At 39.4% G+C, this 15510-nt stretch overlaps 2 protein-coding genes across 3 annotated transcripts; one reads left to right on the top strand and one right to left on the bottom strand.

The window, feature by feature from the left end:
- Positions 1-455: 455 nt before the first annotated feature.
- Positions 456-7637, top strand: LOC110894213 (inactive protein kinase SELMODRAFT_444075). Of its 2 annotated transcripts, XM_022141406.2 has the most exons (10): positions 469-609; positions 1516-1932; positions 2760-2914; positions 3016-3110; positions 3198-4228; positions 4296-4456; positions 4690-4766; positions 4855-5002; positions 5560-5709; positions 7292-7637. In XM_022141406.2, exons 2-10 carry the CDS (start codon positions 1743-1745, stop codon positions 7478-7480), a joined length of 2196 nt encoding a protein of 731 aa, XP_021997098.1. In that variant the 5' UTR covers positions 469-609; positions 1516-1742; the 3' UTR covers positions 7481-7637. The 2 variants fall into 2 exon arrangements, with proteins under 2 accessions (XP_021997097.1, XP_021997098.1); XM_022141405.2 differs by having other exon boundaries at positions 456-609; positions 3016-4228.
- A 1049-nt stretch (positions 7638-8686) lies between these two features.
- LOC110894212 (PRA1 family protein F3) lies at positions 8687-9494 on the bottom strand. Its single transcript, XM_022141404.2, has one exon. It carries the CDS (start codon positions 9423-9425, stop codon positions 8877-8879), a length of 549 nt encoding a protein of 182 aa, XP_021997096.1. The 5' UTR covers positions 9426-9494; the 3' UTR covers positions 8687-8876.
- Positions 9495-15510: the final 6016 nt, after the last annotated feature.

The following is a 15510-nucleotide window of genomic DNA, read 5'->3' as shown; positions in this document are numbered from 1 at the left end:
TAATGAATTTTTTAGTTATGTCAATTTTGGTCATTTTATACATTTTATTAAAAACCTCAGCTGGTCTGCCAAACACCTAAATACATCTAAAAAGCTACAGCCACCGTCTACCAGCTACAGCTACCAGCTTTCAGCCACTAGCCAACAACTTCTAGCCACCAGGCACCAGCTACTTTTGCCAAACATACTACAGTACACCTGACTACACTCGTTTTTCTTAACGTTTGAGTTTTAACACCATAGTTTGCTATAATTCTGAACTTCACGGGTGTAAACGAAAATATCCAAATTTCGATAGAACCACGTCTCAAATTAATCAATCTTTTTTCATGTTCTCGATAATAGTAGGTTTTACTGAAAACGAAGAAAAAGGTCAGCCCTGTAGATTTACCCAAAACGGAGGGCATTTTCGTCAACCCAAGTCTCCTAGCAAACACAATAAAACCGTGAGTGAAGATGAAGAAAAACATCACACACACACACACACAAACATCTCTCACACCTTCACTTCACACATCGAACAAGAAGATAATCCTTTAAATCACATCACATTCACATTCAACACCTACATATTTTCAGATTCCTGAATCCAAATCTTCATTACACACGGTAATATCATATATACATATATATATATGTATACACACACTGACACACACAAACACAATCTCTGTATGTATGTAGTTACTGTAGCTGATTTTGTTGAATATATTCGAGATTTTCGTCATGTTTTTGTGTTTTGACTCATGAATTTCGTGCTTGCATGATTATACGTTGAGTTTGTTTTGTATCAACTCGGTATGAAGTTGAATCGGTGAGTCGTTAACTCGTGATGTAGTGTGTTGTGTTAATCTGTTATGTATGATTTATATTTTTATCTAGTAAGGAGGAGTTGTAAATAATCTACGGTGGATATTCATCGGTTAAAGTGTTGAGTCGTATCTTGCATTGATGTGAAAGTTACAGCCATAGACATTTGAACCTCAATGTCATGTCATTTGATTGATTTATTTATTTATTTGTTTATTAGTGTGTCAGCATTTATTTTTACGGTTGAGAGCTAAATATTTTTTTTATGTAATGGTAAACTAACCTACTCCTAAATACTCGTGTATACGTGTACTTGGATTTGAATTAATGGGACGTTGAGAGCTAAATGTCACGGAGTTATCTTTTGAGGTTTAGTGTGGCATTCTCGGTTGCCCGGGGATAAGCTAATCCATCCCGCTCTTGATTTGGGTCACTCGTTTCGTCCTGTCTTTTGGACTTATCAAGAGAGTGGCAACAACTCTCGACTAGTGGTGCGTTTGTCGGATAGAAACGGCTAGGCACGTATACTTTCTTAATCCGTTGAGGCCGTTCATGATAAAGTCCTGGATTAGCCGGTGAACCTAAGCATTCAAGTACAAACCCTAGCAAAACGTCCTTCAAATAATTGGCCCGTGACATAAAAGTCTTTTAGATTTTGGAAGTTCACCTTCGATTTGTTATTCTAACTGTCGATTTGAATTACAGTGTGCGGAAAGCAGCGTTTGACCGTAAACGTGTTTCGAACAAGTTGGTTTCGTTTCGGGACAGAGAGGACAATTCAGTTGAATTTGTTTGTGCATTGAAATTGTTGTAGAACCATTCTGCTTTAGTAATTTATGCACTGTTGTTATCCTGTGAAGAAGTTGTGGAATTGGTGTGATGCATTTTTCGGGCCGGGTCAATTGAAGAAAGAATATCTGAAGTAGTGAGTTATGGGCTCAACGGGTAGAGAAGAGAGAACGGAGAAGCTGGAAACGGGTTCGGATGCTGCTGAGAAAATAGTAGTTGCTGTTAAAGCATCTAAAGAAATCCCCAAGACTGCTTTGATTTGGGCTTTGACTCATGTGGTTCAACCAGGGCATTGCATTACATTACTTGTGGTCTTGCCTGCACAAAGTTCTGGTAACATTATAATACTTTTATGACCATATTTTTATTTTGAGTGAATTTCAAGGATTGCTCTTTATCTTTATACCTATTTACAGGCGCTGTCCTTTATGTTCAAAATTGACGAGTTTTGTTCTTTATGTTTTCATATCATACACTTTGTCCTTTAGGCCTAAATCAGTTAGTTTTTTCCAGTTAAATTTGGTCATGTGTGTGCAAAGGACATTTTTGCCAATTCAAAGGTTGCAGAAGCTTTGAGCTGTAAATCTGCCATTGAACTTACCTTTGAATTGACAAAAATGCCCTTGTGTGCAAAGCACATGACCAAATTTAACTGAAAAATCTAACTGGGTTAGGCCTAAAGGACAAAACGTGTATGATATGAAAACATAAAGGACAAAACTCGTCAATTTTGAACATAAAGGACAACGACTGAAACTTCCATTTGAATGCAAAACTCACTCTTTGAAACTTCCATATTGATACAAGTCAGTCTTGGTCGGTTTCCACTTATCTTCATGTTAAACATAGCATGTGTTTGCGACTTTGTTTGTGTATATATAGTGGCATACCTAAGATTTATTTTCTGTGGGGGCAAACGAGGGCCTTAACCAAACTTTCAAGGGGACGAACAAAATATGCTTGTTTTTTTTACGATCACAAGACTTTGGGAACCGTGAAAACTGTATAATGCATTTGTGCTTTGAGTGTGATACACAAAACGGTTATGCACTCGCCTCTGTTTCTCCCTCCCACCGCTTCTGACTATCATTTATACACTATGCATTATGCGGTTCTCAACATAATTGGTGAACCAAACAACCCGTTTTTCTCTAATGTAGGTAGAAGATTATGGGGGTTTCCGAGATTTTCTAAGGACTGCGCTAGCGGCAGCGGGAGATTTAATATCGGAACAAGCTCAGATCAAAAGGTCGAGATTGCAGATTCCTGCTCCCAAATGATCCTTCAGCTTCACGACGTTTATGATCCTAATAAGGTTTTTGTCTTTCAATTCAAAGGGTTGGTTAACCCATTGTTTGATACTTAATTATCTACTTGGTTGATAGCGTAATGTTCCTTGTGCGGATTGTATTACAGATAAACGTAAAGATAAAAATTGTGTCCGGATCGCCATGTGGAGCAGTTGCCGCGGAGGCCAAGAGAATTCTAGCTAGCTGGGTTGTATTGGACAAGTATGTCGAATTAAATTTGCGAACGTTTATAACGTTTACACTCTTTTATTGCTTTCACTTACATTTTGGTGAATATAACTTTTGCAGGAAGCTCAAACATGAACAAAAGCAATGTATGGATAACTTACAATGCAACATTGCGATAATGAAAAAATCACAGCCGAAAATTCTTCGTCTGAATCTAGTCGGTTCACCTAAGAAGAAACCCGAAGCTGACTGCCCATTACCTTCATCAAACAAACCGTCTGAAAAACTAACGAAAAACCGAAACAAATCTCTCGAATCCGTTCGCGGGTCTGTCGTTACACCAACAAGTAGTCCTGAGGTCTTTACCGCAACTGAAGCCGGAACCGGAAATTCATCAGTCTCAAGTTCTGACCCGGGGACTTCACCGTTTTTTATCCCGGTAACGAATAGTTCGTTAAGCAAAGATAAAGCATTAGCCGAAGAAGAGAGTCGGGATCTCGTAGAGTCGAGTTCGGACTCCGAAAGCGAGCATTTGTCGTCAACTTCCTCTAGCTTACGGTTTCAACCATGGATGGTGGATGCTGTCGTATCCAGCTGTCAATCGGTTCAAAACCGCGAAGAAGGTTCTCGACGATATAATTCACTAGCCGAAACGTCTACATCTCACGACATGTTCCGAAGGTTATCAAAGATTGATAGAGATCGCGAGCATGGAAGCCATAGAAGTGAAGTGGAATTTAACGGTAACGTTAGAGAAGCTATATCTTTGTCGAGAAATCTACCGTCGGGCCCACCTCCGTTGTGCTCGATATGTCAGCATAAGGCACCGATATTTGGGAAACCACCAAGGTGGTTTACTTACGCTGAGCTGGAGCTTGCGACCGGAGGATTCTCGCAAGCTAATTTCTTGGCCGAAGGAGGATTTGGTTCAGTACATCGAGGGTTACTTCCGGATGGTCAGGCGGTTGCCGTTAAGCAACACAAACTAGCAAGTTCTCAAGGGGATCAAGAGTTTTGTTCAGAAGTCGAAGTGCTGAGCTGTGCTCAGCATCGGAATGTGGTTATGTTGATTGGATTTTGTATCGAGGATGGGCGGAGGTTGCTTGTTTATGAATATATATGCAACGGGTCATTGGATTCTCATCTTTATGGTAAGTTTTGAACCACCAACCTCGTTTACATACGCCTAATGTATTTAACTACATCTTTAATGTCCAGGACGTCATCGAGATCCGTTAGATTGGGCAGCAAGACAAAAGATTGCAGTTGGAGCAGCCCGAGGCTTGAGATATCTTCATGAAGAATGCAGAGTAGGTTGCATTGTGCATCGAGACATGCGGCCAAACAACATCCTTATCACCCATGATTTTGAACCATTGGTACATTCTTCTTTTAAGTACATAACCCTTAAATCCTTTTGAGGTACATTGCAATCATATTTAGATGTAACCTATGCGGTTATAGCGGTCCAAAAATTAAATAGCAGTCAAGGGCCGATATTTTGAGATATAGGTTATAGCGGTGGGATATCGGTAATTTTATATCATGCAGAATACATATATATACATATATAAAACGTAAAACATATCATTTTTTTTTAATATTCTTGAAGGTAGGGGACTTTGGTCTAGCAAGGTGGCAACCTGACGGTGACACCGGAGAGGAAACAAGAGTAATCGGAACATTTGGGTTAGTCTTTTAACGCGATTCCATTTCTTCTGGTTTCGCACCATCTCCATAATATAACGAACAATAATAATTTATTTTGTGGTTATAGATACCTGGCTCCTGAGTATGCACAAAGTGGCCAGATCACTGAGAAAGCGGATGTATATTCCTTTGGAGTTGTACTGGTGGAACTTGTTACAGGACGGAAAGCAGTGGATCTTTCCCAACCTAAAGGCCAGCAATGCCTCACAGAATGGGTTAGTTTTTAGCAACCGTTAAAGTTAATAAACTGATATTTTGACCTGTTTCTCCACCCGCCTGAACCCCCCATTTTGTCACCTCTAAAATATTATATCATATATCTAAGAGTAAAGTACACGAATGGTCCATGTGGTTAACCAAAATTTTGTATTTAGTCTCTAGTTTTCCCAAACTACATGGATGGTCCAATGGTTTGTACTTTGTAACGCATTTAGCCCTCAACTTTTGCCAGAAGTACATGGGTGGTCCCTATGGTTTGCATTTTGTAACGCATTTAGTCACTAAAAGTTGGGGACTAAATGCGTTACAGAGTGCAAACCATAAAGACTAACTGTGTACTTTTGGAAAAGTTGAGGACTAAATGAGTTATAAAGTGCAAACCATAGGGACCATTCGTGTATTTTTTTAAAAGCTAGGGACTAAATCCAAAATTTTGGTTAACCACAGGGACCATCTGTGTACTTTATTCTATATGTAACTTGAGGTCCATGTGTAATTAGAGACAGTGATTAACACATTTCATCTTAATTTTTGTTTCTCACATCTTTGATAGGCACGCCCATTGTTGGAAGACGATGCCATTGATGAGTTAATCGACCCACGGTTAGGGAACTCTTACTCGGAAGAAGAGGCGTATTGCATGTTGCAAGCTGCTTCTCTGTGCATTAAACGAGACCCACAATTACGCCCTCGTATGTCACAGGTACATCTTGGTCTTAGTACTCTTCTCTCTCTCACACACACACAGTGAGGGGTGTGAATTTATGACACGGCACAAAATTTGCAGGTTTGGGTTTAGTCTAAATGGATTCGGGTCAGTTTCAGGTTGAATCCGTGAACCCATTGTGCTAGACAGGTTGGATTCGTGCGGGTTGACCCATTTAACCCATACATAATATATCTTAACTTTCTTAAATTGTGTTTTTATGTCGTAACGTAAATTGGTTGGGTATTTTGTGCCATGATTATAACTTAAGTTAAAACAAAAATCGAGATAATATTTTATAATTAAAATGTAATTGTTTAATATACATTTATCTTTTTTGTTGTAAAGTTTTAAATTTAAGAGTTAAATGCCATTTTAGTCCCTGTGGTTTGGATCATTTTGCCAGTTTAGTCCAAAGGTTTTATTTTTCGCCTGTGGATCCAAAAAGGTTTCACCGTTGCCATTTTCGTCCACTGGGTTAACTTCATCCATTATTTCGGTTAACGGGAAGGGCAATTCGGTCATTTTATTTGGCCGAATCGCCATTCTAGTTAACAGAATTACATATAAAATGACCGAATTGCCCTTCTCGTTAACAAAATAATGGATGAAGTTAAGTAGTTAACCCAATGGACTAAAATGGCAACGGTGAAACCTTGTTGGACCCACATGTGAAAAATGAAACCTTTGGACTAAACTGGCAAAATGGTCCAAGCCACAGGGACTAAAATGGCATTTAACTCTAAATTTAAAATAATAATAATGGTAATATGTGAAAAAAAAGTAACAAAATTTGGGTCAAATGGGTTGTGTTTTGGGTCAACCCGCAAATATTCGTGTTGTGTTCGGGCTCATGTGTCAGATAAGATTTTCGGGTTTGGGTTGGACCCGCAAACCCGACCCGTTTAACACTCCTCACACACACAGAAACGGGTCGATGCAATCATTTTTATTTACATGGAATGGGAACCCAGTTGATGTAGTGCGTGGTACGATAAATGAAGATTACACGTTGATTCTACGAATACCCGTGTAGTTCTTCCCCAACCCCCAAATTGTAACCCCAAAGGCCACGGAATTTGAAGTGAAAAAAAAAACAGTTTTCTCAAAATTCAATTCTGATTGTTCAAATGACTAGGGCAATACATAAATAGAGACAGAAATTCGAAATGGGCCCTAAAAAGACAACGGGCCAAACACAAGCCCAAAAACAAAATGCCCAAAATACTTGAAAAAACATAAAAATGGAAAAAACTAATAGAAATAAGCGTTTTTTCGGCCCGGACGATGACCCAAACCGCCGTAGGCGGTTTGCAGCAAGATAGAGCTTGTTCTCACGTTCGAATCGCCTGCTCGCACGTCCCAAACGGACCCCCGTAGCCCAAGTTAGAGCCATTTTAGTGAGGCCCCTTTGGTTACGCGGTCTTGGGCCTCCAAATACGAAATAGCCCGTTCCTCTACACTTGGGCCCGCATCACCAGTTGACCAAAGTCCAAAGTAAAATTTGAACCTTTAAAGTCCAAATTTGCACACAAATATGAACCTTGTATTGAAAATTTGATGATAATTTTGTTGTCAGGTGTTACGGATACTAGAAGGGGACATGATCATGGATTCGGGTAATGACGTTGGGAACAGGAGTGGTAGAATTTACATGGATCATCAACAGAGTCCGATTCAAGAGACATTCGAAGGGTTTAGCAGCAAACTTTCTCTCGACTCAACGAGACCTTGTCGGCATAGACAAAAAAGCCACGACTACATGTGAAGATCCAAGGTAACGATGCAAACGCCAAACACGACCAGCTTTTTTGTTCATTTTGTATGCTTTTGTCCTTGTAGAGGACATGCTTAGTTAGTGTTTTGTAATTTATCTTGCATGAAGTAAAAAGTGCACAAAGTGTCGGTTAAATTCCCGGTGAATATATCTTTTGAAAGACAAAACAAGGGAATCATTATTATCAAGAATGGTATGCATCTGCGCAAAACCCGACAGATTGGGACTTGAAAGTTTGTAGATATTGGTACAGATTGTATAGAGCTGGCAGGGTATCGGTTCGGTCCTAAATCTGACCATGACTCGGACTTAACTTGTGGCCTGTTCTTTTAAGTTCAATTAATGATATCGGGTTTCGGACTGGTCTCAGTTTGAACCAGATGGAGACCAGTCCGAGATCCAGTTTTTCCTACCAAGGAGCAGACTGATTATGTCGGTATGGTTTGGTGCCGGTTTGGTTTTGTGGTCTCGTTATGCTATATCGTTGGTCATTCTAATATCAGATATATGAAAAATGAAGTTCTTTTTTACTAGTTTCAAGACACCGGCACCCGCTTTTATACATTTTTTGGGCTGCAATCCTAATCTACTTTGCATCAATAATTCTAAACTACTCCCTTAGGGTTGTTCTTTTTTATCCGAAACCCGACCTGAGTCTGAAGCCACCGGAACCTGAATTAGAGAATACCCGAAAAACCCGAACCCGACCAAGCTGAACCTTAAATGGGTTGGTTATCGGGTAAAATTTTCCCAATCAAAAACCTGAAACTCGAACATTTATTGTATTCTTTTTATAGATTCTTTTTATAGACGCGTTCCGTTTAAAAATATCATCAAAATTCAAAAATCATTTAAAAATATCATCAAAAGTTTTGGGACTTTTGAACACATTATCATACCATATTTTTAAATGATTTTTGAATTTTGATGATATTTTTTTAGTGGCATAATAAATTTTGATGATATTTTTTTAGTGGCATAATGAACTTTGATGATATTTTTTAGTAGCATAATGAATTTTATATCTAAACCCGCAAACTGAATAACCCGACCCGATGAACCGAATAACCCAAACCTGAAAAACCCGAGCTTTTATCTGGTCGCTTTTCCCTAGCCAAAAACCCGACCCGAAAAACCCGAGACCCGAAAAAAACCCCGAAAAACAACTCCTAACTCCCTATGCATACATGAAGTTGCTTATAGCAAATGTTTGAATTATTCTATCAAAGTCAAATTTTAGTTTGGTGTACAAATTGAATCTCATATAAACAACACACATAGATACAGAGGTAATTTCTGTTCAAAAATCCAAACAAACAGATGTGGAAATTAACAAATAAACACAGATCACCAATTTATCACACCGAAAAAACCGAGAAACTACCTTCTACGACGAAGAACCAACCGCATAACCACCCGCTTCAACATCATCATCACACAAGTCATCCGTCCGCCTCAAAACCGCATGAACAACCACAACCGCCGCTCCAACAACAACCGAAGACAATATATTCTTTGTAGCGTCCGTAAACAACAGCAAAACGATGGTTACAACCGCTAGAACCGTCAACACCACACCATCATCAATCACGCGGTTAAAAACCATCAGCGGCTCATCGCGAAGGAAGTAAAAGAACAACCATGCTGCCATCAACACACCTAACACGATCAATGATATCGGGTGCCATAACAGGCTTAGGAATAATATTATTAGCATTATTATCGCGTAGTTCATTCGGAAGTAGTTTATGTTTGTTTTGAACCGTGGAGTCGCTTCGGAGATGGTGTGTGGGAAGTTAAATGAGGCTAGATTGAACATTAGTTTCCATGGCTGGCGAGTGCCCAGGCCGGTTTTAATGGCTTGTTTTGCGCGGGTCAGGTATTCGAGATTGGTGGCGCCGGTTGAGGCGGTTGGAATGGTGCCGTAGGTAGTCATTGTTGCCGGAGATTTGTGAACGTTTGGAGTGCAAAATGAGGAGGAAGATGAGGGTGTTGATGTAGAGGGACAAGGTGCTAAAGCTGGCATGTGATTTCCACAAGGTATATACTATATAGTATATACTATAATGCTATTGGTTGGACGGCTTGGTTTTTGACTTTATTTTTTCAAAGAAAATAATAAGTTTTGTTTTTCTTGAAAAAGTTTGTTAAAATCATTTTGGCGTATAAAACAGAACACATGTCCATATCCCATGGAAATGAGATTCACATAATCACAGGCTAGGAATCAATGTGTTGGGCAATGAAATGTTGGTGGACTGGTAAGGGAGAGAATTAGTGTTTTAGGGGACCCAGGTTCGATTCCTACTCTTTCTGTAATTTTCTACGGCACCTGGTGATGATGGAAGACTAGGCGAGTAGGCGGAGATCGTTAGTTCGATCCCTCTGAGCGGGTTTTACCTCACCGCACTGTCGTGCTTTTGGGCGAGTGTTCACGGGCTTCGGCCCTAGGTGAGGGTTTTTCCGCGGTTCGGAGACGAGCGTATCCCAATGTGGTGAATTTCGTCAGTAGCCTATTTGAAGAATTCATTAAACGTTTAAAGGAAAAAAAAAGAATAAATGTGTTGTTTGTAACCCGTACCTTTTTAGCTACGTAAGCTTTACTTCAACACTTATCGGATTTTGGTGCACCCCAAATATTACTTGTTTCGAGAATCTTATCCGTTCTCTCTTAACTTGTTATATTTAAATATTTTTTTTTTCTAGAATGCATCTATTTGTGAGAAAAAAAATTAAAATAATGACTCGTTACATTTTAAATTCGTCAAAATAAAATTAAATACATATATTTTTTTTGCAAAAAGTATGTGCATGTTACATAGTCAAATTTGCATTTCTTTTACAAATAGCATACAAGTGTGGGGATGGATAGTGACTTTTTCGTGCTCTCTTTTACATTTACAAGGACTTTATACATCAACATGATGTTGAGTGACTTCTTTTCGTGAAATATTAGGAAATGTGTTTGTTTTTTCTCTGATATTAACAATAACTTAATCGTAACATGCCCATCTTTTTTAGCTGGTATACAGATATTACCTAAACACAACAAATACAAAGGTCGGCGGGAATAGTGCCTCCAATTGATTGGAGGAATGGGGCGGCAAGGGGAATAGTGTCAGGCACCGCACCTGCCTGCTGCCTGGCACTTTCTTATTGGCCCAATTAGTTTATGATTTTATCCCCGTTTCAAAATTATGATTTTGCCGTCCGTTTAAAGTTACGTTTTTGCCCACAATTAAAAATATATTCACCCTTTTGCCTCCAGCTCAAAATTATGATTTTGCCCTCGGTAGAAAAAATACGATTTGACCCTCAGCCAAAATTAAGGTTTTGCCCCAGTTCAAAATAAAAATATGTTTTCCCCCTAGCTAAAAATTACGATTTTACACCAGTTTATTATTTTACACCCACTTTAAAATTACGTTTTTTCGTCTCCAGTTTAAAATTACGTCCCCCCCCCCCTAAAAACAAACATATGCTTTTGCCCCCCGCTCAAAATTACGATTTTACCCTGATTTCAAAAATACGTTTTCGCCCCCAGTTCAAAATAAAAATATGGTTTTCACTGGTTCAAAATTACGATTTTACCATCGGTTTAAAATTATGATTTTGCCCACAATTCAAAATAAAACATAGTACTGTTTTTTTAATTGGTTGAGAATTATTCGGCCATCGCCCCGCAACAAGAGCAGGGCATCAACTAATTATTACAACAAAACTTTTTAACTAGAAGGGTAAATAATGAACAGAAAAACATATGTTCTCATGATAACCGGAGTTGATGTATGATATAGGATTTGACAAAACTCAACAACCCTTGGAACGAACCCATTGGAAGGAGATTGGGGTGAACCAAACCCACACTACGTGGGACCGGTGAACATAGTTGGCAACCAATGTGGTTCACGTATTGTTTACAAGTGGCTCATTCAATCAATTATCACATGTGATTGGCTTAAAGCTTAATAAGGGAAGAGCCAACGATGAGTTGTCAAAATATATTCAAAGAGTGTGTTTCGACATCTATATTATTGTCCCTAGTGTGCCACAATAAATTATTTGATCACTACTTGATTGTTTATAGAAACTTATAAAAATTATATAAAGATAATTGAAGATTGGACAAAGATCTAAATAATACCATTTAGATAAAATTCTTTCAAAATCTTTATTTTAAGTTTTATGTTTATAGGTATTAAAAAAGCAATTTACACCTATAAACAATATTAAAAGAGCAATTTACACCTAAAAAAAATTCGTGCCCACACTCTACCGACGAATGAATCAATATTAGGAATAAGCATGATAACATCACAATGCAGTAACGCTTATAGATTTCAAAACTCATTCATTTATTTGGTGCATAATCGTGTTGATTGTTCCATAAGAATCAAACGAGAAATCCAAAAATTACATCAAACAATCTAAATATTTTTTTTTTTTTGAATGACTAACAAATCCTTCAAATGAGCTACTGGGAAAATTCACCACATCAGGAGACACTCGATTCCGAACCGGGGAAAACCCTCACCTAGGCACGAAGCCCGTGAATACTCGCCCGAAGGCACGACAGTGTGGTGAGGTAACACCCACTCAACTCAATTCAAGGATCGAAGTGGCGATCGACTCCTACTCGTCTAGTCTCCCATCATCACTAGGTGCTGGGTCACTTGGAACACCAGGTCTCTCCCTCACCACTTCACCACCAGTTCATTGGTCAACCAATCTAAATCTATATTGTTTTTTCAATCCTACAAATTAATAATTATAATAGGTATATGAGTAATTTAGGCTTTGATATTTCTCCAATGATTTCTAGCCCTGTATATTCTTTCATCTCCTTGAGGTATACTTTATCCTTTCTCAACTCTCTCTATGTGTTACGTCACTCACTTTTTCCCATTTCACTCCACCTGACTCTAAAAATGATTTAACCCGGTTAAATCCACCTAACCCTACTTTTTAGTAGTTTTTGGTCCAACAATTTTTTTAATTAAATCTCTTAACATCCCGTTGACATATTAACAAATAATCCCTTTAACACAAGGAGGGAGTAATGTCGACATGTCACCCTTAACGCCCCCAGTGTTAGGGTAAACCCAAGGGCCTAAGATTTGAATGGCACATTTTTTTCACAACCTGTGACTTGCATATGAGCAATTTTTGGCAGCATGCATATGTACATGTAAATTTTGAAGTTAAAAAAAGAAAAAAATCAATGGCATAAAATTTTTACCAAGCAACATGTAACATAAACACAGCTTTAACTGTTAACTTATTTAACTCACAAAACTATAACAACGGGAAAAGGTGGTTACTTAAAACAATGAAACATGATATGCAAGTAAGAAACAAAAACACAATTTTGTAAACACCTAAATGAAAAAAACACGCTATGCACATATGCATTAGGTTCAAGATCAAGCAAAACTCTTGAAATGTATGTGGTTCCTAGTATTATAGCCGTTATCACCTTCAGAAAGTATGCATGAAAGGAAAATACATGTGCATTATACCTCCAAACAAAGAAAATAGGACGCATCTTATGGAAGAAAAGAACAAAAACATGGTATGCACATTTAAGTTTATATTACTCTTGTAAGGTATTAAATCGTCATGATGCGCATACGAGCTTAGTGTGCCCTAATGTCTCATTTATAAGCTTTGTACCGATTAGAGAGAAGGATGCAATAGAGGAGCGGAGAGTGACTTCATTTTCAAAGACTGAACCCAAGACCTCCCCATCCCAAACCTAAGTGTTTCAAAGGCTTTGCCTTTGCGAAGGGACCACTACCCTAAACACCGGTGCTTTTATTTGTGAAGTGTGTAGGATTTTTTGGAAAGTGCAACTAAAGAAGTCCACGTAAAATTAGTCAGGAAACCCTTTTTTTAACTGCAAATTTAGATCACTGACAAACCACTGGTAGGGGTGAGCAAAAGGGAAAACCCGACCCAACCATTACCCGACCCGACCCGAGAACCGATTAAACATAAAATACAGAACCGATTCACTACCCTAAATATAGGGTCGGTTCCGGTCATAAGTCCAAGTCGGGTTTCACCATGAAAAAAACCGAGAACCGACCCGACCCGACCCTATTCTATATGAAAAATTGGAACCGATTTAAATACCTAAGTACTTGGGTTCGGGTCGGGTTGGGTATTTTTCGGTTCGGTTCTCGGTTATTTTCGGTCCGGACCTAAACTTGCTCACCCCTAACCACTGGAGTATCATTGTGCCACCAGCAGAACCACCTGATCATATCCATCTTCACAAACAACAATGCTTATTTCCTTAGGGGGCGTTTGGTTCGCGGAATGATTTGGAATTGGAATTGGAATTTGTATAGGAATTAGAATTTGAAGGAACTGGATTTGGAATCTAAACATTCCAATTGGAATTGGAATCTCAATTCCATTCTTGTTGTGTTTGGTTGTCAAATGAATTGAATTTCATCACCCCGGCACCCACAACCACCAGTTCGGGTCAAAATGGTAAGGATCAAAACGGTTCGCGTCGAAACGGTTCGGGTCGAAGCGGTTCAATTCGAAACGGTATTGGTCAAAACGGTTCGCGTCGAAACGGTTCGAGTCGAAACGGTTCGCGTCGAAACGGTTCGAGTCGAAACGGTTCGCGTCGAAACGGTTCGCATCGAGACGGTACACGACGAAACGGTTCGACTCGAAACGGTACGAGTCAAAACGGTTTGCGTCGAAACGGTACGGGTCGAAACGGTTCGATTCGAAACGGTACGAGTCGAAACGGTACGGGTCAAAAATGTTCGCGTCAAAACGGTACGAGTCGAAACGAGCATGGGTCGAAACGGTCGAAGATTCCAATGAATTTATTTTAATTCCTTTATATATAGGAAGGATTTTGAATTCCTTTAGTTAAAGGAATTTGAAGGAATTCATGCCTAATTCCAATTCCATTGTCAACCAAACACATGAAGATTGAAATTGAGATTCCAATTCCATTAAATTCTGTAAACCAAACATCTTAAGGGCCTGTTTTGTATGAGGTAATGGAATGGACGAAGGAATGGAATGGACGAGGGAATGCAATAGATCATTACCATTCCATGTCTTGTTTGGTTACCATGTGTGAATGGAATGAGTTATTATTGTGTATTGTTCGGTAGGCAAGAAAAAACGGAGTAATAATCAGCGGGGAGTGGTGGTGGTGGTCGGTGGTAGTGATTATGGGTGGTTATAGGTGGTGGTGGTGGGTGTCGGCGGCGACGATGGGTGGTGGTGGTGATGGCGAGTGGCGGTGCGGCGACGACGACGAGTGGTGGTGGTGGCAAGGTGGTGGGTGGCAGCAGAGGTGACGATTGGTGGCGGTGGTGGTTGCGTCGACGATGGTGGTGGTGGGCGGCGGCGAGTGTCGTTGGCGGTTGGTCGCAGCTATGGGTGACAACGGTGGCGAATGGGTGGCGGCGGCGGCGGTCGGGGTGAGGTGGTGGCGGGTGGCGGCGATGGCGTTGGTGGTGGGTGGTGGTGGTGGTGGGTTGTGGCAAAGGTGGTGGGTTGTGGTGTTTTGATGAATGGTGCAAGAGGGGTTCAAAAAAAAAGGGATGGAATGGAAAAAAAAAACATGGGGAATGGAATGAACGATTTTGAGGGAATGGAATCCATTTTGAAATGGGTGATTCCATTCTATTGACCAACCAAACACCCTTTTCTTCATTCCCTCGTAATCATCCATTACATTCCACCTCTCATTCCTGCATACCAAACACTACCTAAGTGATGGAATTCAAATTCCAATTCCCTTAAATTCCATTGAATTAATGTAAACCAAATGCCCCCTTAGGGTTTTCCAACGACATGTCTTCTCAGAAATGAGAATGAAGATGTAGGTGTTTAAAAACATCTTGAATACATGAAACTATAGAGCATTATTTAGGAATTATTAAATTAAATTAGTTATTGTACTCTCTCATCCTTTATTAAATCTCATTAATCTTATATACTTTTATTAAATCTCATTAATCTTGTATCTAACTACACGAATG

The sequence above is a fragment of the Helianthus annuus genome, chromosome 12 (genome assembly GCF_002127325.2).
Source record: "Helianthus annuus cultivar XRQ/B chromosome 12, HanXRQr2.0-SUNRISE, whole genome shotgun sequence".
Classification (NCBI taxonomy): Eukaryota; Viridiplantae; Streptophyta; class Magnoliopsida; order Asterales; family Asteraceae; genus Helianthus; species Helianthus annuus.
Note: the sequence above shows the minus strand (reverse complement) of the source record. Positions and strands in the feature narration are given on the sequence as shown.